The 23,672-nt window shown below is 42.7% G+C and overlaps 2 protein-coding genes across 3 annotated transcripts; both read left to right on the plus strand.

Annotated features, from left to right (window-relative positions):
* Positions 1-1,237: 1,237 nt before the first annotated feature.
* On the plus strand, positions 1,238-11,437 carry LOC135999036 (heterogeneous nuclear ribonucleoprotein M-like). The gene is made up of 3 exons (XM_065652441.1): positions 1,238-1,437; positions 5,499-5,668; positions 11,270-11,437. Exons 1-3 carry the CDS (start codon positions 1,298-1,300, stop codon positions 11,332-11,334), a joined length of 375 nt encoding a protein of 124 aa, XP_065508513.1. The 5' UTR covers positions 1,238-1,297; the 3' UTR covers positions 11,335-11,437.
* Positions 11,438-12,237: 800 nt separating this feature from the next.
* Positions 12,238-23,353, plus strand: LOC135999035 (heterogeneous nuclear ribonucleoprotein M-like). Of its 2 annotated transcripts, XM_065652439.1 has the most exons (12): positions 12,238-12,331; positions 14,737-14,934; positions 15,318-15,471; positions 16,518-16,567; positions 16,880-16,940; positions 18,632-18,733; positions 19,326-19,370; positions 19,762-19,836; positions 20,043-20,141; positions 20,674-21,455; positions 21,728-21,779; positions 22,623-23,353. In XM_065652439.1, exons 1-12 carry the CDS (start codon positions 12,254-12,256, stop codon positions 22,784-22,786), a joined length of 1,860 nt encoding a protein of 619 aa, XP_065508511.1. In that variant the 5' UTR covers positions 12,238-12,253; the 3' UTR covers positions 22,787-23,353. The 2 variants fall into 2 exon arrangements, with proteins under 2 accessions (XP_065508511.1, XP_065508512.1); XM_065652440.1 differs by lacking the exon at positions 18,632-18,733 and having other exon boundaries at positions 22,623-23,352.
* The last annotated feature ends 319 nt before the right edge of the window (positions 23,354-23,672 follow it).

Consider the following 23,672-nt stretch of genomic DNA (forward strand, 5'->3'; position numbering starts at 1 on the left):
CCTGGAGGTGCGAGCTCAAGTTCGGGATCGTGGAAGAGGGATCCGTGTTGTGAAGACGGGAAGGGGCCAGCTGGGAACCTTCATCCTCCGAGCTCAGCGCAAGGTGACGCCCAGCAAGGACTGGAGATCGCTGCTGGAACTTATGGGGAAAAAAACGGGGAATCGGTGAGGGCGAGAGCTTGAGTGAAAGAGTGTGTGTGTGAAGCGATCTGTAGGGTCTAGTCCTGGCAAAGGCCCCTCAGCAGCAGCGCTATGTAAAGGTGATCACAGAGTTATAGTTTGGCTGTGAAAGAACCTTCCCAGCTCCCCCAGTGCCCCCCCTGCCATGAGCAGGGACATCTGCACCAGCTCAGGTTGCTCAGAGCCCCGTCCAGCCTGGCCTGGGATGTCTCCAGGGATGGTTCAGCCACCACCTCTCTGGGAACCTGGGCCAGGCTCTCACCACCCTCAGGGCCAACAATTCCTTCCTCATGTCCAGCCTGAATCTCCCTCCTTTAGTTTAAAACCATCACCCTTTGTCCTATCGCAACAGGCCTTGCTCGAAAAGTCTGTCCCCATCTTTCTTCTCAGCCTCTTTTAAGTCCAGAAGGGCAGCACTAAGGTCTCCCCAGAGCTTCTCTTCTCCAGCTCAACACCCCAACTCTCTCAGCCCGTCCTCCCAGCAGAGCTGTTCCAGCCTCGGGTCATTTCTGGGGCTCCTCTGGCCCCTCTCCAGCAGGTCCATGTGTGTCCTGTGCTGAGGAGCCAGAGCTGGACCAGCACTGCGGGGGGTCTCACAGAGCAGGGCAGAGGGGACAATCCCCTCCCTCGACTTAATATCCCCTAATAATAAGAGAATACCTCCTCATAATAAGATCCCTCGAGTTAGCTGAGGGCCTCCCATGCTGCTGGGGCCTCACTGGAGCTGCACATAAGCACTTACGTTTAAACCTCCCTCCCCCGCGGGGCTCCGCGCTGGGCCCGCCCGCCACGCTGGGCCCGCCCGAGGCAGATCCGGACTGACGGGCCCTGACGGAGCGGCGCCCGCAGCGTGGCCCGCCCTGCCTCCTCCGCGGGAACCGGGCGGATGCGGCTCCCTCAGCTCCCCCCCAGGCCCCGCCGGCCGGGAACGGCCGCTCCGGCTCCTCCATCCCCTCCGGGCGCGGCCGCGGTGACCGGGCCCTGCGCGGGAAGCGGGAGGCCGCCGTGCGCATGCGCAGCGCCACCGGGCGCCATCGCCGGCCGCCACCGTCCCGGCGTGCCCCGCGCGGCGCCAGCGGGGCGGGCTCTCCTCACACAAAGGCGCAGCGCTGGGAAAATGGCGGCGACGGCGGCGGTAGCGGCGGCCACGGAGAGCGCCGGCGGCAAAATGGAGGAACCGGCGGCGGCTGCGGCGACGGCGGCGGCTCCGCCACCACCTAACGGGGCGGGCGGTGCTGGGGATGCGCCCCCCAAGAGGTAGGCTGGCCGCTGTGGGGCCGCGCTGCCGCCCGGGCCTGCCGGGCCGCATGAGGCCTCCCCGCGCCGCGGGCCGGGCCCAGGCCGGGCGGGCCGGGGCGGCCGCTGCCGCGCAGGGGAGGCTGTCGGCGGGGCTGGGAGGGGGGTTAGAGCTGCTGCTGGGGCCAGGGCCGCTGTTTGCATCCAGGGAAGCCGGGCGGGGCCCACCCGCTGCGGCGCGGAGCCGCCCCGGGAAGGCGCGTCCGGGGGATCCCGCCGGTTGAGCGGGGAAGGAGCCGTTCCCGCGTCCTGCCGCTTTGTGCACCGCACAGGGGGATTTTTGCGTATCTCCGTTAGAAATACGTTTGTGCTGGGCCTTAGTGGACAACTTAAAGCCTCCCCTAGAGGTATAGGCTGTGCTAGCGGGGTGGGTTTTGGTGTTCGAAGTTAATTACTTCTTGTTTTATCAACGGCATGGTGTAATAGCTAAGCTCATCTCTCGTACTGCTGCAGCACTTAATAGAATCGTAGAATAGAAGCATTTGGAGCAAAGCGTGTTTTGTTTTGTCGTTGATGATTTTTCTGTGGGTTGGGTTAGGAACACGAGAGACAAATGCCTCGAGTGCGAGAGTTTACAGGTGATGCCAGGCCCTAAGTAAGGGTTGTGTGTGTGATGTTAATACAACGTTACAGAAATATAAAAAAAAAAAATCTGCAGGGGTTACAGTTCTAGGTCTGTAAATGTGTGGATGATGAGCAGAAAAAGATTGAACAGCTTGTTACTTTCATATGCTGATGCTAACCTCATTTTGGAAAGCTTCTCAGTTACCAAAACTCTTTCAACACCAAATTGTAGAATAAAGAACACGTTTTCTTTGTTTATTTTTTGGCCCTAGGCCTTAAATGCCGTAAAGATAACAATCAGCATTTTGAACCTGATGGGCTGTGAGTAATGTTTAAGACTTGAGGTCAGGTGGATTTATCTGAGGTGTGTTACATAGTTGTGTCAATCAGGCTGCTGGGCTGGTACGCCCAGGCACGTCGCGTATCTGTGGTCTGACCTAGAGCTGACAGATCCCAATAACAGAGGCCAGCTCAAAAGGCTGTAGTTAATTTGAGATAATATGGGTATGGTGACAGTGTGTTTCAATTTGAAAAGCCGCTCTCATCTGCCTCTGCTGCCCGAGTTTGTGGATCGAATTTCACAGGACCAGGAAGGCAATCAGCTTTCCAAGTGTCACTTTTTGGGAAAAATATCCATAGTTTTTTTTTTTTGTTCTCCCCCAACACAAAATAGTTAAACTGTGCTTATGGCAATAGAACAAAATATTGACATACGCAACTCTGCCTTCTTCCTGCCAGGCAGAAACAGGCATGCCTGTTCAGGAGCAGAGGCGGTCCTGATCCCGGAGCTGAAGATCCCGGTGCCACCATTTCAGGTGGCACGGTGACATGTAATATGTTAGCAGGGCTAGGGAAGGATCTTCCCTCCATCTTTTCTCCTCCGCATGTTGCGTTGTTGGTACATGGAGGATGTTCACGTCTTGTCTTGGATTCTGTTTACACTTCAAAACTTGCTCTTGGTGACCGGAACAGAACCTGCAGCTCTAGGTCATATGTAATCAGTATTTTGTCTTATATGAGGAGATGATTTATCCCTGGAAGTATAAGTAGAGGTGTCTATTTTGGTCTGATTTCCTCCCACTTCCCCCCCCTCGGCTCCCTTTTATATTTGGAGTTTCTCCAGAGAGGTTATCTCCTTATCTAAGTGCAATTCTATTTGTAATATCAAGCTCCATGTGGCAAAACTCGCATATCTACAGTGATAATGCCAATATTGATGTGAATGTATTCGCAGTGTCATTGGGGCAGGGAAGGGGGATCTGTCTATATGCTAGATTTTGATTCTGAGTTATTTCCAGTACACTTTTTGGATCTAGGAGGTGTTTTTAAGAAATCTTACAGAGGAATGTGCATAATGGTTAATTTATTTGAAGGAAGTAAGAGCTTCCCTTTCAGCTCCTCCTTCTATACACACCACAAACAGGAGAAGTTTTCTTCAGTCTTGATGGAGCATTTTGGTTTTGTAACCCAAGGAGAAAAAAACATAGATGAAATATCTTCTGAAGATAATTATTTAAGTACATTATTTTCTGTAGCTCTTGCATTAGCTTTGGTGTAAATGGATCACAGTCCCTCCAAGTGATTCCTTACTGGGATGAGCAGAGCTGCTGTGGGAATCTTATTTCACCTGCCCTTCCAACTTGGGGGTTCTCACAGGCAGCCGGGCTCTGTTTTGGGCGGAATGTGGGGCTCATTCCTTCCTGCTCTCTAGATGTCCCTTGAAAGAAGCTCAGTTGTTGTCACACTTGGTAAAACACCTTTTTTAAGTGGTTGCTGAGGACCTCTGTCTGCCTGGCCTTGTCTTTTTGGTGTGTGAAACTCCTGGAGGTGGTGTCTGAAATCCTGGAAGAGACAAAAAAATCTTTGCAGCTGAAGTAGTTTCCTTGACATTTCTTTTGACCTGGCTGGACTTTGTTACACAGAATATGATAAGGAATATGTTCTAGGCTAATGCTTGGCTTTAATGACAGGTACTGTAGCTTGCGTGAATTCTTTACAGATATATGAAAGCTTGAGGGTTTTTTTTAAGCTGACTTGGGAGCCTTAAATGCAGGATTGCAAAAAATATCTGCATTGTGCAGCATTACATCAAAGCCTGTTGTACAGCAGTTCAACCCAGGGGGGATGCAAATAGTTCCTGTTTGAGGAATAACTGTAAAAAAACAAACAAACAAAAGCACCACAAAAACCCCCAAAACAAAAAAACCCAACCAACCAAGCAAAAAAACCACCACCAAAAAACCCAAACCTGGGTGTAGTTTTTAACACAAGCACTAAATTTAGTGTTATTTCTTCAGCCAAGCAGAAGTTAAAAGGATTGTCCTATTTTGGATCTATTTTTGGGGTTTTAATTACTTCATTACTCAAGAAGCTTTAAAGTTCAGTGAGGGGAAAGTCTAAAAATTTCACTTTTTGGTGAAATAAATATTGTACATAACTAAAGAACACTTGTTTTACAGACCTCTTTTCCAGCATATTACTTACATGCAGAACCTATGTCTCCTTTGACATGAAGTGGTACGTGATGGCCATGCTTAGAGGCAAATTCTGTTTGCGGTTATGGTTGTATCCATAAAGTACAATATTTTTTCCCCTGCAGGCTGTTGTATCTGATTTGTGATTGAAATGGTTCTAAAGGGACAGCGTTGATGCAGAAGTGAACAAGGAGATTAGTTGGATTAGTTAAGGAAATCATGTCAGGCTGAGGCTGAAGTATTTAATTCTCATGGTTTATTTTAAAAAATACTGTTATTCAGTGGCATTTGTGTTCTTTTAAGACTTGATGGTCATCTAGTTTGGTTGAGAAATAGTCTTCATTTCTAACTTTTTAAATTTTTGAGCCGCTAGAGCTGGTATTCTGAAACAGTTAAAGGAACTATTCAGAACGTTTGTTGGAATGCACAGAAGCCTTGAATTTGTCCAAAACCTGTATTAATTGGAGGAGAAAAAAAAAGTTGTTAGGCAAGAGTCATTGACCTGAGTGTTTAGTTAGATACAGGATTATTTTGTTAAAATTATTCTCGCGTAAGACTACAAATATGGTGGATCAATGTATTATTTCACTTAAAGGTGTTGAAGTAGTACAGTGTGGTAAGGAGAAAATAAATAGTTTGAACGTCTGGTCTGGAGCATTGCGAGGAGATGGAGTAAGGCTTGGTTGGCTTTAAAGAAATTCAGCTTATGAAATAAAAACCACTTTGGTTACATGGGATAAATGGGAGAGAAGAGAGTTGGTTTTCATGATGTAAGTTGTTTGCTCTTAGTAAATCTATGTTACAATACACTATGTAGCGCTGGTACTGTGCATATCAGCTTTGGTTGAAAGGTTTACAGTTCTGCAAACTTTGCAGGTTTTGATTTAGTTTTAAGAATGTATCAAGTTATGTTCCAAGAGGTGGTATGACATTGATCACATGCCAGAGTAGTTAATGTGTGCGATTATCTTTGTTTGCTTGCAGTGAAAGTGAACGACCAAGCCAAAATGAAAAAAGAAAAGAGAAAAGTGTCAAAAGAGGAGGAAATCGCTTTGAGCCATATGCTAATCCTGCTAAAAGATACCGAGCTTTTATTACAAATATTCCGTTTGATGTGAAGTGGCAGTCTCTGAAAGACCTGGTCAAAGAGAAAGGTAATGTACACCTCAGGTGGCCAAGTGATGTCTGTCATCTTACCTGTGGCTGATTTTGTTTGTAAACTTAAGAGCTGAAGTTCTGGGTGGACTTAGTGACATGAGTTTTGTAAAAGGTCTTCTGGAAGCCTTTTTGGGTGTTGCACAACATCTCGCTGGCAGCCCGGCAGATGTATAGTTCCTTTATAGGCGTGTTGGCATCCAGTTAATAGACCTTCATTGCAGATTTAAGAATATTTTTCTTAGGGGGTGAAAAATGAGGCTTTACACCAGATTTTAGCCTTGACATGCAACAAAGCTTTCTGAAGCATTTTAATGTCTTTTGGCTAATAAGGATAGTTATTTACTGCTCATCTGGTGTGTGTATATATAGCTGTGTCCCTCAACTTTGTAGTGATTTGTGCTTAGATAAAGATCCATACTGCTGTTTGATAGCACTAAAATGTATTTAAGGGTGACCTGCAAAACAGAAAAAACAGGTTTGTGCTTTGGCATGTGCTGCAACACAGTTAGGGCTTTGGAAATCATGTTCATGGTGTTTCCCCCTTCCCCAATTCTATTTAACTGTCCCATGTGAATGAGAGCCGCCTTAGTTTGTTGACCGTAGCATCTTCATCTCTTGAGGAAGATGAAGAAATGGAGCTGACTACTCTCAGGTGGTGACAAGTCTTAAATATAGTGTTATTTCTTTAAGCTTACTAGTTTTCAAGTCACCTTGGAAATGCAGCGGAACGGCAAGAATATACTTGGCTACTCCATCTTTAAAATGTCTCAAACCAAGTTGAGAGTGACTAATACGACCATTCCTCTTGTGGGTCACTTCTAAAATACATAGCGTCAGTCATAAATGTCTCGCAAAATAGTGATCAGTGTTCACTTGTGTGTGACCTAGGTAAGGAATGTTAGTTAATGTGTTCACAAGGTGTGGCCTATGAACGGGAAAACAAATTTCCAAAGGGTTTTAAAATGTCTGTCTTTGGAGGCAAAATGGAACTGAGTCTGCGTAATGAATTTCAGGACTATAAGCCCTGGGAAAATTCCATAATTAGAGGGTGTGAAATGTTGATGCTTGAGAGTCAGCAGTGGTTTTCTGTAATATGAAGAATTACAGTCTTAAAGACTGCTTTAACAGGCCCTAATTATGAATGGTCCCTTGCCTTAAACTCTGCTTTCACTTTGCTACGCAAGGTACATTAGTTAACAGGAGTATGTGTAGATGTCTAATTTTAAGTACTATGTTGAATTCCGTTCCAAGTGTCTTGTGGTTTCTCTCCAGTTCACGTGGATGGAAAAGTCCGGTGTGAGATTGTTTCCTGCCTTGCTGTTCAGCTGCTCATTCCAGCAGATACTCCTAGGGGAACGTTGAAACCTCCTCATTCTGTCTGCAGGGCTTGTTACGCTAAGCATTGAGAAACCTTGTTCTTGGTTTTTGGGACTGCTTGTTAAAATACAACAGTTTAGATCTGCTGTGTAGTTGCGATTCATTCTAATTAGTCACTGACTTCTACCAAATTGGTGCTCTTGTGCTGTGCTTGAACTTGCTCAATTGGTACTTCTTGATACAAGGCATAGTAGTTCCAAGAACCAGGAATGTGACCGTGGAAAAACCTAAACGTTAGAATTCTTGGTTTGTAAGTGTTAAGAATTACAGGCCAAACGTTCAAGGTTTTGGGAGCATGCGAAACAGATGTGTACACAACCGGTAACCAGAGGCGTTTCATGACTGCTCCATCGCTTGGCAGTTGTGAAGACGTAAGCTGTTAGCAGCAATGGCCTGGCAGGTTGCGGAACGTAGGAGGAGTTCACCTCACTGGGCTGGTTTGCGTCAGTAAGTATGGTTTAGGAGCCACGAGCTTTGAGGTCTGCTCGTATTTCTGCAACCTGGTTTTCTCAGATGCGTGCATCTGAAGTCTTCTAAAGGTGACCTCTCTCTCAAGAGTAATTCCTTGGTTCAGTCATTTCAGTGTATTTGTTGGTGAAACTCAATTACAGGTATGCAGTATGATATCCTTATTAATGAAATTAAAAAATGTTCTTGTTTGAAACTCCCTTGTATTGGCTGACAAACACAACTGACATAATCAGCATTGATAACTGGCAATTGGTGAATGGCTTCAGGAGAAGAATGAGGCAGCAGTTCTTCAGCATGTAAGTGGAGTCTAAACATAAACATGATTGAATCCTAAAGAACTGTCTTAATCTGTCCCCCAACAAATGGTTCTGGTTTAGGGAGAAAAATGGTGATGCTTCATGGCAGCTCGCTCCATCTCCAGAGATTTTGGGAACCTTCGTGGCCTCCTAAAGATGTAACTTGGGCTCTCTTGCTATCGTACTCAATCCCAGATGTTAGTACTGGTGAGCACTGTAAATGAAGGAGGAGCTGTGACTAATTCTGAATTGACTTATGTTGAAATTATTAGGCTTTGGATGGCAGAGTCCTCTCGAATCAGTCACATTGCTTGTAGTTCTTTACTTCAGAAGATAATGGGACACCCATATCATTTTGGTAATGTCTTGAGAGGCTTCCTTCTCTATCTAGTATTTACTTTTGACCATGGTATAAAGCAGTTACCCCTTTTTCAGTTTCTGTGCTTCTGCTCTTGCTGAGACTTGCCTCTCTGCACCTTTCATGCCTTTCAGAGCTTCTTGGTTTGTCGCGAACTATTAAAATCATATTCCCCAACTTCAAAATCTTCAGAGTTGACATGTATGTCTGAGCTTGTTATCCTCGTTACTTCCCAGGTATGTCTGTAGGGCAGAGTGATTCCGCCTGTGCCATGCCTCAGGTCACAATATGGACGTACTTGTCTGAGTGTCTTCAACAGTCGTCAGAGAATATCTGAATGCTGCAGACCAGCCTGGCTTGAACATCTCCATTTTCCATGCGGATAAACTTCCTTGGAAAGTGAATATAAAGTTTTGAGGGGGAAAAACTCGATGGCTGCAATGATAACTAACACTGGATATTCCTTTGCTGTAACTAGAAATACAAACGAATGATTTCTGCTTTAATCTCTTGTTTTAAGAAACATCAAGTTTCTGAACTTTCTCAAGTGTGAGGTTTAAAATAAATAAATCTGTCTCCTCCAAATTAAGCCTTAAAGACACCATGGGGAACACGTTCCTTAATTATACTTGTATTGACTTAAAGCTTGCAAAAATTACTAGCTCTGTCTCCCTTTGGAGGCTGGTCCAGTAATGAACTTGAGTTCCTTAAGTAACAATCTCTTGTGCTTGAAAGCAATTTCTTCACTTGTGGCTATAGGCTACATTTCCTGATGTAAATCAACTATTCTCTAGCAGAAAGAAAATCTACCTGGATCACTCTGCATTTCTTTTGCCCTCTGAAGCAAGTTTAGTATGTGGATATCTGCTGTTATAACTTTTCCATGGCTTAATTGCCTGTGCACTATTGTAGGCTGCCCTTGTCTGCCCCTGTGCTTTATCCCCAAGGCCTGATATTGTGATATACTGTGGTTTAGGATCTAGAAAAAAGACAGAATGTGACCCGACATAGGTTGTTTAAAGGAAAAAAAAAGCTTCCTTTGCCAGCCTCAAACAATAGTCTCCTGGAAGAAGTATCATGTTGAATAATTTTACATGTTTTTCAAGTGGGAAAAAAAAAAGGCATTTTTATTGCAGTCGTTCTGTACTCTGGACTTGACGTCTCAGATACTGAGCTGTTACACTATTTGTGTCATTCTCCTCCCCCTTGCTTTTTTTTTAAAATTTAATTTGGAGGAATTTCAAGTGTCCTCTGAAGGAAAACAGCTACTTCAGGATCTATATTTCTTTTTTAACATAGGTGTCTATAAGGCTTTGTGAAGCAGTGAGCAAAATTAGCACATGCCCTTCCAAGTATTAACAATTGCTGCTATAATAGTAGTTCAGAGGTCAGACTCATTTAAAAAGTAGATGCTAAATCATATCTAATATGTTCAAGCTTGGTGAACTTCTTTGGAAGTTTTTGTGTGGATCTGAAGTAAGAACTGTAGCTGAATTTGATGAGCGGTTGGGAAAGGGGAGCCCTCAGTCCAGGGGCTCAGTAGCGTTATTAGGAGCAAAGTCACAGACTTCTGGCCTCTGTGAAACGGAGCGGTTTTGTATTGTAGGTAATCTGGGGATTTGTTGTCTCACTACATAAATTGTTGAATCCCATTTGCATTCCAAGTTTGGTTGGACTCTGGCTGCTGCTGTTGAGATGGTTGGCTTCAGAATGCCTTGGTAATGCTGAATATTTGAATATTCACAGCCACCACGTACCACCAAGGAAGGCTGTGTACAGTGCAGTCCCTTCAGTACACACACCCTGTAAACAATTCCATCTATATTACATCATCTCATGCTGTTCAGATTATAGGATGGAATGAATTTTGTTAGGCTTCATTTCAAGAAGTATTGTTTAGATAGTGAAGCTCTGGATAGTAATTGAACACTCTGATCTGCCCTGTCCCTTTCAAAGGGACTCGTTAGCCTCTACTCATCTCAAACACTATCCTCATAAAAACATTAATGATTCAGAGCTTATTTACTCCATCTAGCTAACTGCTCTTTTGCTGGAATGCTGATGTTGCTAAATTATTTTTTGACTGAGACATGGAGATTAAAAAAAAAAAAAAGATAGTGATTTCATTAAGCATTCCTTTTCATCCCTTCAGGATGTTCATTTTGCATAATGACACTGTCCTATAAATGACTGGTCCTGTGGGAGGTCAAGCTTCTCTCTCTGTCACTTGCCGAGGTGTGACTCCAGTTCCTTGCTCAAAATACGCTACCAAGATGGGTCGTGATTTCCCCTGAAGACTGCTTTCCACCTTTCTGAGAATGCAATTTGGAGTCCTCCTGTCTTAAACTTCCAAATTAGGACTTCTAAAACCAGAAAGAAAAAGTGAAAAGGGGTTTTCTTGGGTGATTCTTCTGTATGCCAGTCACTTCAAAGGCAGCAGCCATTTCGGTAGTTGTATTCTGGAGGCACATGGTTATGTGGTTATAAAAAGGCAATCCTAATCTTGTGAGGAAAGGTGCAGATGAAGTTTTCAATGCATTTTGTCTTGAGAGCGAATATGGCAGACTGTTTAATGCCACTTATTGAAGCTAAAGAATGGACTTTATTTTATTGTGGCTTAACAAAAGGCTAAAAAACCTGCTGAAATAAATAGCAGGCAGTCAATTTCTTGGTTCAGCCTGACTCCGTTTTTGGAAGTTTGCCTTGAAATCCAAAGAAAAGCAAATAGCTGTTCAAGTTCTGGACTATGGAGACAAGATTGCATACTCTGTAAAGCGAAGGAAACTTGTTCTTGCAGATTTTCCCATGGATTTGGATTGCCTTGAGTAACAAGTGGGTCTTAAAGATCAAGGAAACTGATATTGTGGAAATAGCTGGCTTTTGAAGTGGAGGAAAATCAAGAACATGTTTAACTGTTTTGAAGACTTTACTGCATACCTGTAATTGTCCAGTTTTGTGGTCTAGAGAACATGGAGTGTTTCTGGGCTTTCTTATAAGGCAGAGGCTCCATACACGGTTGTTGATTGTTCTAAATTCCCATTGTTTTCTTGGCTTTTCTCCCTTGGTATATGTGTCGTCTGGAATCTGATTTGTAGTTGGTGAGGTAACATACGTGGAGCTCTTAATGGACGCTGAAGGAAAGTCAAGGGTAAGTGTTTGAGAGATTTCTTCTGTGGATTTTCTACATGACAAATGTAACTGTATGGTGGCGTGGAACGAAAGGAAGTCAGGGAGGTAGAGAGTGTGTATGTTTAGTGGCTATTATATAGGATCGCTTACAGCTTCTTTTGGGGCGGGGAGGAGGTGGGATGGGGCCTTGTAAGCAGCGTTAGGCTGGTTTTTCCACTGTGTTCAGTTGGCGTTGGCTGTTCGAATGACCCAGGGACCCTAGCGGTACGGAATACTAAAGCAATCCTTGTGTTTTGGAAAACGTCAGTGTAGCGGTTTGCTGAATTTGTAAGGCCAGTGCGCAAAAGCAGGTTCTGTAAACTACGCTTCCTGTGCCAGTAAACAGAATTCCATTCCTAAATGTAAATGTATATTGCCTTCATAGGTACTTAAGTCCTCTAGTCCAGTGACAGTATCTTATGAGGAAAAAAATAGTAGGAGCATGCTTAACTGTACTGAAGGATATGGATTTAGGGTGAGAGAATATGGCAAGGGTTTCGCTGTATGACAGAGAAGAGCAGGTCACATGAAGCGTGTGGTATTTTTCTTGGAGAATCGGGACTTAGTTCTGTTTGTTACAACTTCAGAAACTACAGTTTAATCCTGTTAACGCATAAGAAATTATATCTTATGGAATTCAAGTATTGAAGGCTTTATTGGGTAAGATTACATTTATTTTCGCTATGAGGGCTAACTAATGTGATTTGACTTAAAAAAAAAAGTTTTTGTGTGTTTTGTGCTTTTACTTACTTTACTTCTTCTTTCTTCTCTCCCTGTTATTCGCCTGTGAAATCGCCTCATCAGGGATGCGCGTAAGTTCACTTATATATTTATAGCAAGAAATGAGGAAACTTAAAAAATAAGCAATGTTCTTAGATGTCTTGTATCCCTACAGTGTTGTTGAATTCAAGATGGAAGAAAGCATGAAAAAGGCTGCAGAGGTTTTGAACAAGCATAGTCTTGGTGGAAGACCATTGAAAGTGAAAGAAGTAAGACGTGCATCTGTTCTTTCCGTATGTTGAATTCAAAGGTGAAGGGGTAGTTCTTGGTTGAGATTTATGGCTGACTCATTTGCAGATAAAAATAATTGACAAAAGCCAGGACTCATCAAATGGGATTAAGAACAAAAAAGACAATCAACCTTTTGTTACCAGCAGCATGTACTGCTGAACTTGAGTTTGAACATGATTATCAAGACTAACCTTGATTTAAAGAATAGGTGCTGATGGTAGCTTTGCAGAACTCGGACAAAGCAAGAGTTTGGCTTTAACCACACGTATATTTTCTTGTTAAGTGATTTGAAGAAGAAACCTGCATAAGTACTGTTTGTTCTTGGCTACCTTCACTTTTATTTCTGCATCATAATAATGTATTCCACAAACAATTCCAGAAAACAATCTGGTTTCTGAAATACTTCAAAGATTTACTTCCATTTTAGTGGCTTTGCTATTGTCAACCAGTATGACACGCTCGACTGCACCATGAGTTCTTAACCATTGACAAGTTTAAAGTTTTATTCCAGCAGTTTGGAACCTGTAGCTGCATTTAAAGTTCAATTAAACAGAAATAAAGAGAGACTGCAGTGTTAGCATGGCCTTGGGGTGTGTGAGCTGTGTTCTTGGCTAAGTGAACGGCATGTTCTGTTGTGCCCTGCCCACTTAATGGGTCAAAGACGTCCGCAGGAACCTAAGGTAGGAGACGTGTGGAAGATCTGCCCTTCGTGGCTTCTTGCTGCAGTCTGAGGAGCGCTTGGGAAGAAGGATGGGGACAACAAGTGGTGACACTTCTCAAATCTTGCAGATTTTGTAAGTAGAGTGATGAGTTCTGGGAGCAGTGAGCCTGCTTCTGGGCACGAGCCATCTCCTGGCGCTAGTGACCTCTCGCTACCCTTTAAAAGAAGGACAAGGTGAAGTGGAAGGTTAGAAAAACAGAATTGCACCTGGACGTCAGCAGGCACTGGCCTGTCAAAGGGGGACCGTGGAAGAAAAAGCTGTTGTGAGTGGGCTGCTGGGTCAGTTTTCCTGTTAATGATACACCATCAACACTGGAAGTCATGTTGCCCTTTGGTATCAGTCCTTGAGAAGAGGTGGTTGTAATTTGACCAATTCTTTATGAAACCATTGTCATACTTGAGTGCTTCTGCCTGTATGATGCAGGCAGAACAGAAATAATACTTGAAATCAATGAAGCAGTATTGTACCAATATTAGGGGCTTTAGCAATACTTATGCCAGCCAAGTTCCCTAGTTTGACTCTGTGGAATTAATGAAGTTCTTGTGGGTGACCGTTAGCAGTGGTTTTGCCACCTCTCTGGGGTGGCTGTCTCGCTGCTGAGGAGGTTGAAGGCCTTCAAGTGACACGATCAAAATGAAGGGCAGAATAGATAAAGCTCTTTGCCTGATCAGAAGGCTTTACTTCGTATGATAATGCTCCTGGCTTCCTATTGGAACTGATCTAGTTTTGATCAATACCTTATTTTAACAGTGAAATAGAAAATGTAAATTGAGAAGTGACTTGTATTCACTTTAATGTGTTCTCCACCTCAGACTACTATGATTTTTCTGTAGCTGAAATAATCATGTGAAAGCTATCCTTTCTCCTGTTTTCAAAATGTACTGTTGTTTAGGCTTAAAATTCAAATCAAGACTCAAATTGACTTGACTATCTTTTATTTTTAAAATATCTGCACTTCCGACTAAATTAATTCTATTTGACATTTGACTTCAGCAGTCTCGCAGTGCTGGTGCGTTTTGCTCACTGAATAGTGTGACGTTTCCAACCTAAGTAACATACACTAATCTTGTATTGTGAAGGTACTTACCTTCATTTTCAGTATAAAGTGACAATAATTCATCTTATTTCCTTCCTTGAATTCTTCATCCCATGCTCCGTGTTCTCTGGCATGTCCTAAAATCATGAGATTGTGTAGTAATAGGGGGATATGTGTGTTTTGGGTTAGAAAGCCAGTGTGGGCGGGGGAAAAAAGGTGTTGCTTAAGCTAATTTTCTTGAAGTTTTACACACAGTCTTGTGAAGAATTCCAAGTGCAAAGTAGACAAGTGGTTGCATTGTTTTGAAGATGTCAAGAGTTAGTTGACATTGGTTTTCCAAAACCTTCCCAATGCCATTATGGGTTTATCCATCTTCAGAACAGATTAACTGTGAGCTTTGTTGTTAGTATCAAGTAATAGATAAAAACTTTCAGAATCAGGGGAAATGCATGAGTAGGATTAACTTGATAACTTGAAAGGTGCTGGCATATTGGTGAAAGTAAATTAGTGGACGGCAATGATATGTGAAGTAGTTGGCTGGAGATTTTGATTGTTAGTCATGCCACTAAACCTCCAGAGATTTAGTGGAGCATGGAGGGAACAGCCTCTGTTTGTGTTTTTGCAGGATCCCGATGGCGAACACGCCAGGAGAGCGATGCAGAAGGTCATGGCCACAGCCGGTGGGATGGGAATTGGTCCAGGCCCGGGCGGCCCCGGCATGATCAATATCCCACCCAGTATCCTCAACAATCCCAACATACCCAACGAGATCATTCACGCCTTGCAGGCAGGGAGGCTCGGGAGCACTGTCTTTGTTGCAAATGTAAGTGCTGTGGAATCAATGAGCAGAACATCTGGGTTTTAACTGAGTTAAATCTCACGAATTAAAAGAAAAGCCTTAGACTTGCAGCTCTGTTCCAGTAGAACTGAGGAGTAACTTAAAGTGTGGCTACTCTCGTTGATTCTCTGTGCCAGTGAAGCTGTAAACTAAGATGTAGCCTATATAGCATTTATTAATTTGTATTTTTGAAGAGAGCTAAGAACATTGCGTTAAACTCTTTAGCATTCTTTATGCTATTTAAATTTTATCCGATCCCTGAAGACTCTCCATTCTCAAGATTGCTGGTATCAGGAAAGGAAACTTAACACTAAAGCCATTTCTTGATGGAAATCTTTCTCATACTTCCAATATTGCTTGTCTTCCAGCTGGATTACAAGGTTGGTTGGAAGAAACTGAAAGAAGTATTCAGCATGGCCGGCGTCGTGGTTCGCGCAGACATACTAGAAGACAAAGATGGCAAAAGCCGTGGGATCGGCACCGTCACTTTTGAGCAAGCTATAGAGGCTGTTCAGGCTATATGTATCCTTGAAGAGTAATGATGGTAAATAGTAGTCAAGTAACTTGGTAAACAGGATGAAAATACAAATTGTAGTGCTACAAGTGAGGATATTCCATGTCACAGTAAGTCAAGCCATTGCAGGGGACAGAAAATATTAAGAAAACTGGAAAAAAAAAAAAGGAAAAAGTCTATCTTGAAAGAATTGTTGTTGTTTGAGAATCATCAACAAAGTGGATTCCCTTTCCCACACGGATATATGCATTTCTAGGTCAAGTAGTCTATTTCTATCTCTAAGTTGTAGCTAGTATTAAAATGCAGTTTCTGAGAAAAGATTTGTCTTAAATCGCCATGACGGAGGTGAAGGAGAAGTGTGGTGGAGCCATTTGCAGTGTACGATGGCTTGACCTAGCGTGTTCCTCTGTTCCCTCTCTCCTTACACTGTGCAAGCAATGGTTTGCTATGTAGCAATCTACAAAAACCAAACAACGAAGTCCAGATGCTACTGTGGGCATGATCTCTCAACTTGTGGCGATGGGATGGAAAGGAGGAAAACACTCCCTCTTTCTCTCTGCCACCACCAAGTTTCTATTTGAATGCAAATTCCGTTCCGCATGTGCACCTAAGAAATTAAGCCTTGTGGGACAAAGACTTATACAAATTTCACATGAATCACTAGCGTGGCGTACTTCAAAATGTGGCTGTTTGTTGATTTGGAAATGTTGAGAACTTTGCATGTTTTCTTCTGTTTTAAATGGCTAAGGTTACTGATGAAACACTTAAAACACCTGGGCTGTTTGGAATCGCATTTTGAGCGACCTCTTAATGAACTTAACCAGAAGAGTATTTTTAACTCACATTTTAATTATACAAAGCCATTCTTTGAATGTTCAGTTATTTGAATTTCAAAGCTTTCTAATTTTGGAGAAAGCAGAAGGATTTTTGATAATCCGTGATCAGACAGATGTGGTTTTCTGACTGGGTTTTTGTATTTTGCATCAGATAGCGCTTAGAGCTTTAAGACTTGGTGGCTCTAGCACTTGAACAATGATCCTTAATGAAACAATAGCGATGTTCAATGGGCAGCTGCTGTTCGACAGACCAATGCATGTAAAAATGGTAAGTATGTCCAAGTTCTTACTGCTTCTTGAACTGGTAATTGTGCTTTTGGTTTTTGGATGATGCGAGGTTTCAATGTTGGGTCGAAACACGGGGCGGGGGAAAGACTCGTGGCATGACTAGTTCCTAGCCATGTCAACTCACACCATCAGGGAAGGTTAATTCTGCTTATTTTGCTAAAAGACAATCATAAGTACAGTGAGGATTGCTTTGACTTGAAGTTTCTATGTTTTAACTAAAAAAAAAAAAAAAAAAAAAGGGCAAGAAATAATTTCTTTTCTCGCAAACTTTAATGTATTGAATTGTGTTTAGGACGAACGAGCCTTTCCAAAAGGAGACTTCTTTCCTCCAGAGCGACCGCAACAACTTCCTCGTAAGTCTCTCCTGCATGACTGAACATGTTATTTTTTTTATTTTGCTGTTCAGCAACTGGGGCCTGATCCCAGCCCCAGTAAGGCTCTGGTTCAAACTTTGGAAAGCTGGGATCCAGATGCCCTCAAGAATATCAAAGGGGGAAATAATAGAGAAGAGCTGCTCAGTCTTGTCTTTTTTTTTTTTTTGGTTACTTTTTTCAGCTCATAGCTAGAAGCTTGTTTTAAAACAGTATCCCATTCACGTTCTCAAGGCTTCCAAATCTCTCAATTGCAATTCAAAAGACCCCAGCGCCTTGTAAAACTACTGTTAACAGTGGGATTTAACGGAAATGTAATTAATCAGTCAATAGGGAAAATTGTGCCTCCTTTTATGTGATGATATTCTGGGTATCTAATGGTGTTTTTCCTTCAATTGAAAGGGCTGAATTAAAGACCTGAGAATCTTCAAGGTCTTCAGGTTTCTAAAGGGGAAGCACCGAGCTGGGGCTGGACCAGATGAGCTCCAGAGGTCCCTTCCAACCTCAGCTGTGCTATGATACTGGAAGTATTGAACAGGGAGGGCCTGGCTTGGAAGGCAAGAGCTGGAGGCAGCGGAACACAGGCTCGAGTTGTCAAAAGACAGCAAAAATGTCAAGTGTGGCTGTTCATGTAATTCTGTTAATTCAGCCAGTTGCTGTTTTCTTAGGCATGGGAACCAAATCTGTGGCGTGCTGCTAATTTGCACAGTTTTAGCCATCGACAATCAATCTGTCCCTTAATTAGTTCAGTTTTCCGTGGATCTGTCAAAGCCTCATTCAGCAACAATATAATTCATGGGTTTTGCTGCTGCCTTGGCTTTCTATAACGGTATATTTCTTTTTCAAGAGGAAGTCCTTGGGTTCCTATTTAATGACCTTTGTATAAAACTCAACACATACCAATGGAAGCCTGTTTCTTGGCCTTTATTGGGGCGGGGAAGGGATCTCTTGTGTTGTTTTAAAACAAGGTTCAATGCTTCCTGTGTTTATTATGCTGAGCTGCAAATGAGAAACTCCTCTTCCATAGGCAAAGAATGCCACTAAGCTGTCGTTTGATGCAAGTGCAAGCAGAGAACTCTTTCTTCCTGATAAACTATAAGGAAAATATGGGGGCTTTTTTCTTCTTTCTTTGAACTGGGGAATCCTTAATTCGTTTGGGTACAGAAAGATTCAAAATTATGCTTGGGAATGATATATTTTGTTTGCTCAGAGAAGAGGCTGGCTGTGTGCTCTGAATTCTATAGGTGGCTATCATAATGACAGGTTGAAATAAGCCATTTGTCAATCAAGGGTGATATTGTGCAAAGATTAGAAGATCTTTATACTAAATTGCCCACTCTATTCTCCTTAGATTGAGGAGTTGCACAAAATAAGCAGTGTTCTAGCCAGTTATTTTTCAGGAGTCAGCTTAAAAAAAACAACCAAACAAGCAAGTTTTCTCAGTAGTAAGACGGAAAATGGTTTATGAGGAAAAAAAAAAAATCAAGATAGTTTTTAGTATATTTCAAGACACATCTACTCTGAATATACACTTTCATGCTTTAAGTACACACCCCAAAGTGGGAACACAGCAAGCTTTTTGGAGAATGGAAGTCAATTACTTAAGAATAAAACTTGCTGTTTTGTCAAACTATGGAAAGAAGGCTTTTTTGATATCTGAATATTTTCTTCAGATGGTCTTGGTGGTATTGGCATGGGATTAGGACCTGGAGGTCAACCTATTGATGCAAATCATTTAAACAAAGGCATGGGAATGGGCAACATGGGACCTGGAGGTAAGAAGATTACTCCTATGCTTTTGTTTCATGAGAGCTTTAAGCTGTGTAGAAGGTAGATAGCTGTGTTTTGCCTACACAAAAAGTTGAAGTGTATTAGGAGTGTAAAAACCAAACGAGTTTTTGTTGAGCTAAGTAATGAGCTTGATGATGGAAACTTGAATTTAACCAATTGCTCCATTTTTTTTTTTCACTATGGTCAAGGCACAGCTCTCATTTTCTGACTCTTGAGCATGAGCAGCAGACACTGCAAATATACATTAAACTTTTAAAACCATCTGTCACTTTTAACACTTATTAGTGGGCTTGCAAATCTTTGTTTAGGATATGTTTAAATAGCACAAGTTTTAAAGAGCCACCTAAAAAGTAGCACACATTCAGCTTTCAATTTATAAATGCCTATGGGTTTTTTCCCCTTTTTTTGCTTTATTTTCTGAGAAGGAATGTTGCAATCTACTCCGAGTTATCACATGTAAGCTCTTCAGTCCAAGCAGTGGACATGTTGTATTGCCTTTTATTTCTACAGCCAGTCTAATGGCTGAACTTTGGTAGAATTACATCTGCTACATAAAGCTTTCTCTTTTATTTTGAGGAATGGGAATGGAAGGCATGGGCTTTGGAATGAATAAAATGGGAGGTAAGCTGTGTTTTTTGATGTGTATATAGCTTGGGCTTTCTGAAAGACATGTAAACTTAGCAGTTATTTGTGTTCTTTGAAGTCATCACCAATTTAGTAATAACTTGTTCTTTTTGAGTGTTACTAAAACTGCCGTAGGTGTATGGGGAAGGGTTAATACCTCAGATAAAACATGACCAATGTTTTTTGTCACGTGACTTGTTAAAAGTGCTCTTGGTTTAGGAGATACGGTGCCACCAAATTCTGACCAAATTTTGTGTTGCGAAGCTGCGATACAGAGTTGTCTTGGTGCCCGTGGAAATGTTCTGTGAAGGCAGCTTATGCCCGTGAGGCGTGGTGTTGAGTTGAAACGCATTATGCTAAAGAATCCCTGAAAAATATTTTCCTTTAGGAATGGAAGGTCCTTTTGGTGCCTTGGAAAACCTTGGTCGCTTCCCCGCTGGGATGAACATGGGCAGAATGAGTGGTGAGCATTTGGATTTTCTTATATATCCAACTCCTGACTTGTGTTGTCTGGAAGTGTAACACTGGAGAGATGTAATAAAATGATCTGGAGAACATAATAAAAAAACTTGCCTTGCTTTTAACCTTTAAAAATCATACCTGTATTAAAACGTTCTCTCCGGAGTCACTTAGACACCCTGAAGAACGTATCAAACTTAATATTTTCAGAGATGGATCGGGCCATGGGTGGAGGATTTGAAAGAGAATTTGGAAGAAATGAAATGGGAATGTCTCGTAGTTTTGGAGAGACCTTGGAGAGAGGAATAGGTAAGTACAGAACGCTGAGTACTTCTACCTGCTTTTCATACCCGAACTGTAGATAAAAATCATGTGTGTTTTGTTATAACGATCTGAATGATTCATGATGCAGTCCTGTCACCAAACCAGTCTGCAGTCTAGACAGTAGGGAGGAAAAATGTGGTGAAACCTTAATTTCCTTCCTTTCCTCCCAGACATCTTAGGAATCTGGTAGAGACTGGCGTCACACATTAGATGATTTAAGAGAACACCTTACTGTGCAACCTCTGTATATTTCTTTCCACACGAAAAGGCCAAACGTGCATTGTGACTTTACAGTGGCCGCTCTGCCGTGGTTTTTGTGTGGAACTTGCGTTCTTTTTCTTGGAGCTCTGGTTCTCCTCTTCCCATCTGAAATAAAACTTCATATTCTGCAGCAACAGAGCGCACAGTGTGCAGTCACTTTTCTGAAAGATGACAGAGCTCGAAGCATTTCAGCAGTGTAAACATGTGGTTTTTTTGTCCTTGTATGATGATTGATGATCTGTGTGTTGTGTTCCAGGTGGTGGAAATGCCAGCATTCCTGGGATTGAGAGGATGGCACCTGGCATTGATCGTATGGGCTCGGGAATAGAAAGAATTCCTTCCGGGATGGGGCATGGGATGGAGAGAGTAGGGTCAGAAATAGATAGGATGGGGCTCGTTTTGGATCGCATGAGCTCCAACGTGGAGCGAATGGGGTCAGGAATTGACCGCATGGCCCCTCTGGGCATAGACCACATCGCTCCTAATATCGAGAGAATGGGCCCAGCTATCGAGAGGATGGGTTCTGGCATAGAACGGATGGGGTCTGGAATAGGCTTTGGTATCGAGAGGATGGGCGCTGCCATCGACCGCGTTGGCACCACCATGGACAGAATGGGATCAGGCGTAGAGCGGATGGGCTCTGGCATGGAGAGGATGGGGATAGGCATGGAGAGGATGGTCCCTGCCGGAATGGGCACCGGAATGGGGCAGGTGATAGAGAGAATGCCAGCTGGTTTGGATCGTATAGGTGCCACTCCTATGGAAAGAATAGGAATAGAGCGTATGGGCGCTGCTGGCATGGAGAGGATGGGCTTGGAGCGCATTGGAGCCACTAATATGGAAAGAATGGGTCCTGCTATGGGTCAGGGCATGGGAGCAGGCATAGATCGAATGGGACTTGCGATGGGAAGCAATTTTGAAAGACCAATGGACATGGAACGTGGAAACTTTGCAGGCAATTTTGCAGGCTCCCTTGGAGGAACTGGAGGACCTGCAGCTGGGGTGGCCAGAAAAGCCTGTCAGATATTTGTGAGAAATGTGAGTAGCCTTCTTCCTCCCTCCTGAAAATGTTACTGACGTGATCTCCTCTGTGCTCTGTTGACTGCAGTCAGCATATCTAATGCTGGATGCTGCCAAGGATGGGCTTAGGTGGGCTTTTGAGTTGCAACTATTAACTGGAGAAGAGCATCTGTAAAGGAAGATGCTGAACTGTGGCTGTCCCAGGATGGAAAATGTATTTTGAAGAGCTGGTAGTGCTTGCAAGTTGTTCGGCAGATCCTCAGTAATGGTCTGTTCTTCTCTTTTCACAGCTGCCTTTTGATTTTACGTGGAAAATGCTGAAAGATAAATTTAATGAATGCGGTAAGTTACTTTATCAGTGGTGACGACTTTGAGAATTGAATATGAATTAAACAGTTAACTCCTGGCTCTGTGTGTCCCTGACACGAGTATCTTAACTAAAATCTCACTCAGACTTAACGAAATACTAGATCTTAAACTTGACAGGTGTCGTGAGGATGTTTACCATGCCTGCTATACCAGCAAGAGTTCTGCAGTGTTGAAATAAATGCCTGGCCAGTTGCTAACCCCGTTATCACAAGCTTTTTATTTTTTTTTAAGCATTTGTTCCGTGCTCCATCTCAGGGGCTGGGTTACCCTGTAGTCTCTTTGTAGTTGCAGAAAGAGATAGAAATAGAGAGAGAAAAATCCTGACAACTGCTGAAAAGCACCCGCACAGACTCTTTATATCTAAATGAACGTAGTTGTCTGGGAAAACTGTCCTTAAAAAAAAATTAATTGAAAAAATGCGGAATTCAGCTGCTGACTGAGTTTTGCTATTGAGCTTTGGGGGTTTTCTCATGGCAGTGGTTTGTGTCCCCCGAATTGCTCCTCAGTTTCTTGTGCTGCTTGTCCGATGGCAAAGCCTCATCGGTTCCCACGTGAACTGTGCGCTGAGGGGTTGGACCGGGCTCGTTACCTTGTGCTTTGCTCCATTTATCTGCATCTGAGTGAGAATCGGTTTGAATTAATTCACCTTTTAAACTGAGAATGCTTCTTTAAAACAATGACTTGCTAAAGTCATCCTGCGGTTTTAGGTTTCAAAGTAATGGTAATTTAAAAAAGTATATTTTCTGATTGAGAACTATGATTTGGTAGAGCTTTCTGAGGTTAAACGAGCCTTTTTTTTTTTTTTTCCTCTTTCAGGTCACGTCCTGTACGCTGATATCAAGATGGAGAACGGGAAGTCTAAAGGCTGTGGTGTGGTTAGATTTGAGTCCCCAGAGGTTGCCGAGCGAGCCTGCCGCATGATGAACGGGATCCAGCTCCGCGGGAGGGAGATTGATGTGCGAATCGATAGAAACGCTTAAGTAGTTGCCTTTTTAACACTGATACCAGATTTTTGAATTTGTATTTTTTCTTGTTAACCATTTTAATTTGACTGGATGTAAAGGTGTTAAGACAATTCAGTTGCTTTCTGGAGTAATTTTAATTACTTTTTTAACAAATGGATTTCCATTTTACTGTTTTTTGCATTGAAACAGCAATGTGCACAATCTTTTTTTGTAGTTGTGGCATCTCGTTGACATTACAGATGTAAACAGTATGACTTTGATAATAAATGCAAGTTAAAGATCTCAGTCACAGCATCCGTTACTGGCAGCACGTCCCGCGCTTGCAAAACCCTCTGTAAACTGAGCTCAGTAAACTAGAATTTTGTATTATCTCGTGAAGTGTCGAGAAATGTTCCTCTTCGGTCTTTAAAATGATGCGTTTGCACATTCGCGTTAGTCTCTGAATGTCTTTGGGGTGCGGGCAACGTCCCTTTTCTGTGTTCACACCCAACCTGTGACCACTCGTAGCAAAAGGCCGGTAGTTTAATTTTTCTCCAGTGGCAATGCCGATTTAAAAAAAACCAAAACAAATAAAACATCCTCTACCTTCAGCTGCGTCAGTGCCATTCTGAAGGCCTGAACTGAAAATAGATTTTAAAACCTTGTGGGTTTGGGGTTGGTTTGTGGGGTTTTTTGGGGCATTTTGCTTGGTGCAGGCAAAAAGCAGGAGGCGGGTTATTTCACCTTCTGCAACAAATATAGTTTTAATAATACGAATTGAAAGTGGGAATTCTTGTGAGAGGGCTGAAGCTTTATGCCAAAGACAGGATTTCTTGCCCTTAGTTTGAGACCTGCGTAGCCTCCAAAATTAAATTCTTCTTACAGCAATGGGAAATTAAGAGAATTTTTATCGATTGCTTCT

Source organism: Caloenas nicobarica, chromosome 27 (genome assembly GCF_036013445.1).
Source record: "Caloenas nicobarica isolate bCalNic1 chromosome 27, bCalNic1.hap1, whole genome shotgun sequence".
Taxonomy (NCBI): Eukaryota; Metazoa; Chordata; class Aves; order Columbiformes; family Columbidae; genus Caloenas; species Caloenas nicobarica.

Excerpts from the sequence above, each read along its gene's own strand:
- LOC135999036 (XM_065652441.1), top strand. The coding sequence starts at position 1,298 with ATGGCGGCGACGGCGGCGGTAGCGGCGGCCACGGAGAGCGCCGGCGGC. Across the intron at positions 1,438-5,498 it reads GGGGATGCGCCCCCCAAGAG|TGAAAGTGAACGACCAAGCC; the intron begins GTAGGCTGGCCG and ends GTTTGCTTGCAG. Across the intron at positions 5,669-11,269 it reads AGACCTGGTCAAAGAGAAAG|TTGGTGAGGTAACATACGTG; the intron begins GTAATGTACACC and ends TCTGATTTGTAG.
- LOC135999035 (XM_065652439.1), top strand. The coding sequence starts at position 12,254 with ATGGAAGAAAGCATGAAAAAGGCTGCAGAGGTTTTGAACAAGCATAGT. Across the intron at positions 14,935-15,317 it reads GCACTGTCTTTGTTGCAAAT|CTGGATTACAAGGTTGGTTG; the intron begins GTAAGTGCTGTG and ends CTTGTCTTCCAG. Across the intron at positions 20,142-20,673 it reads GACCTTGGAGAGAGGAATAG|GTGGTGGAAATGCCAGCATT; the intron begins GTAAGTACAGAA and ends GTTGTGTTCCAG.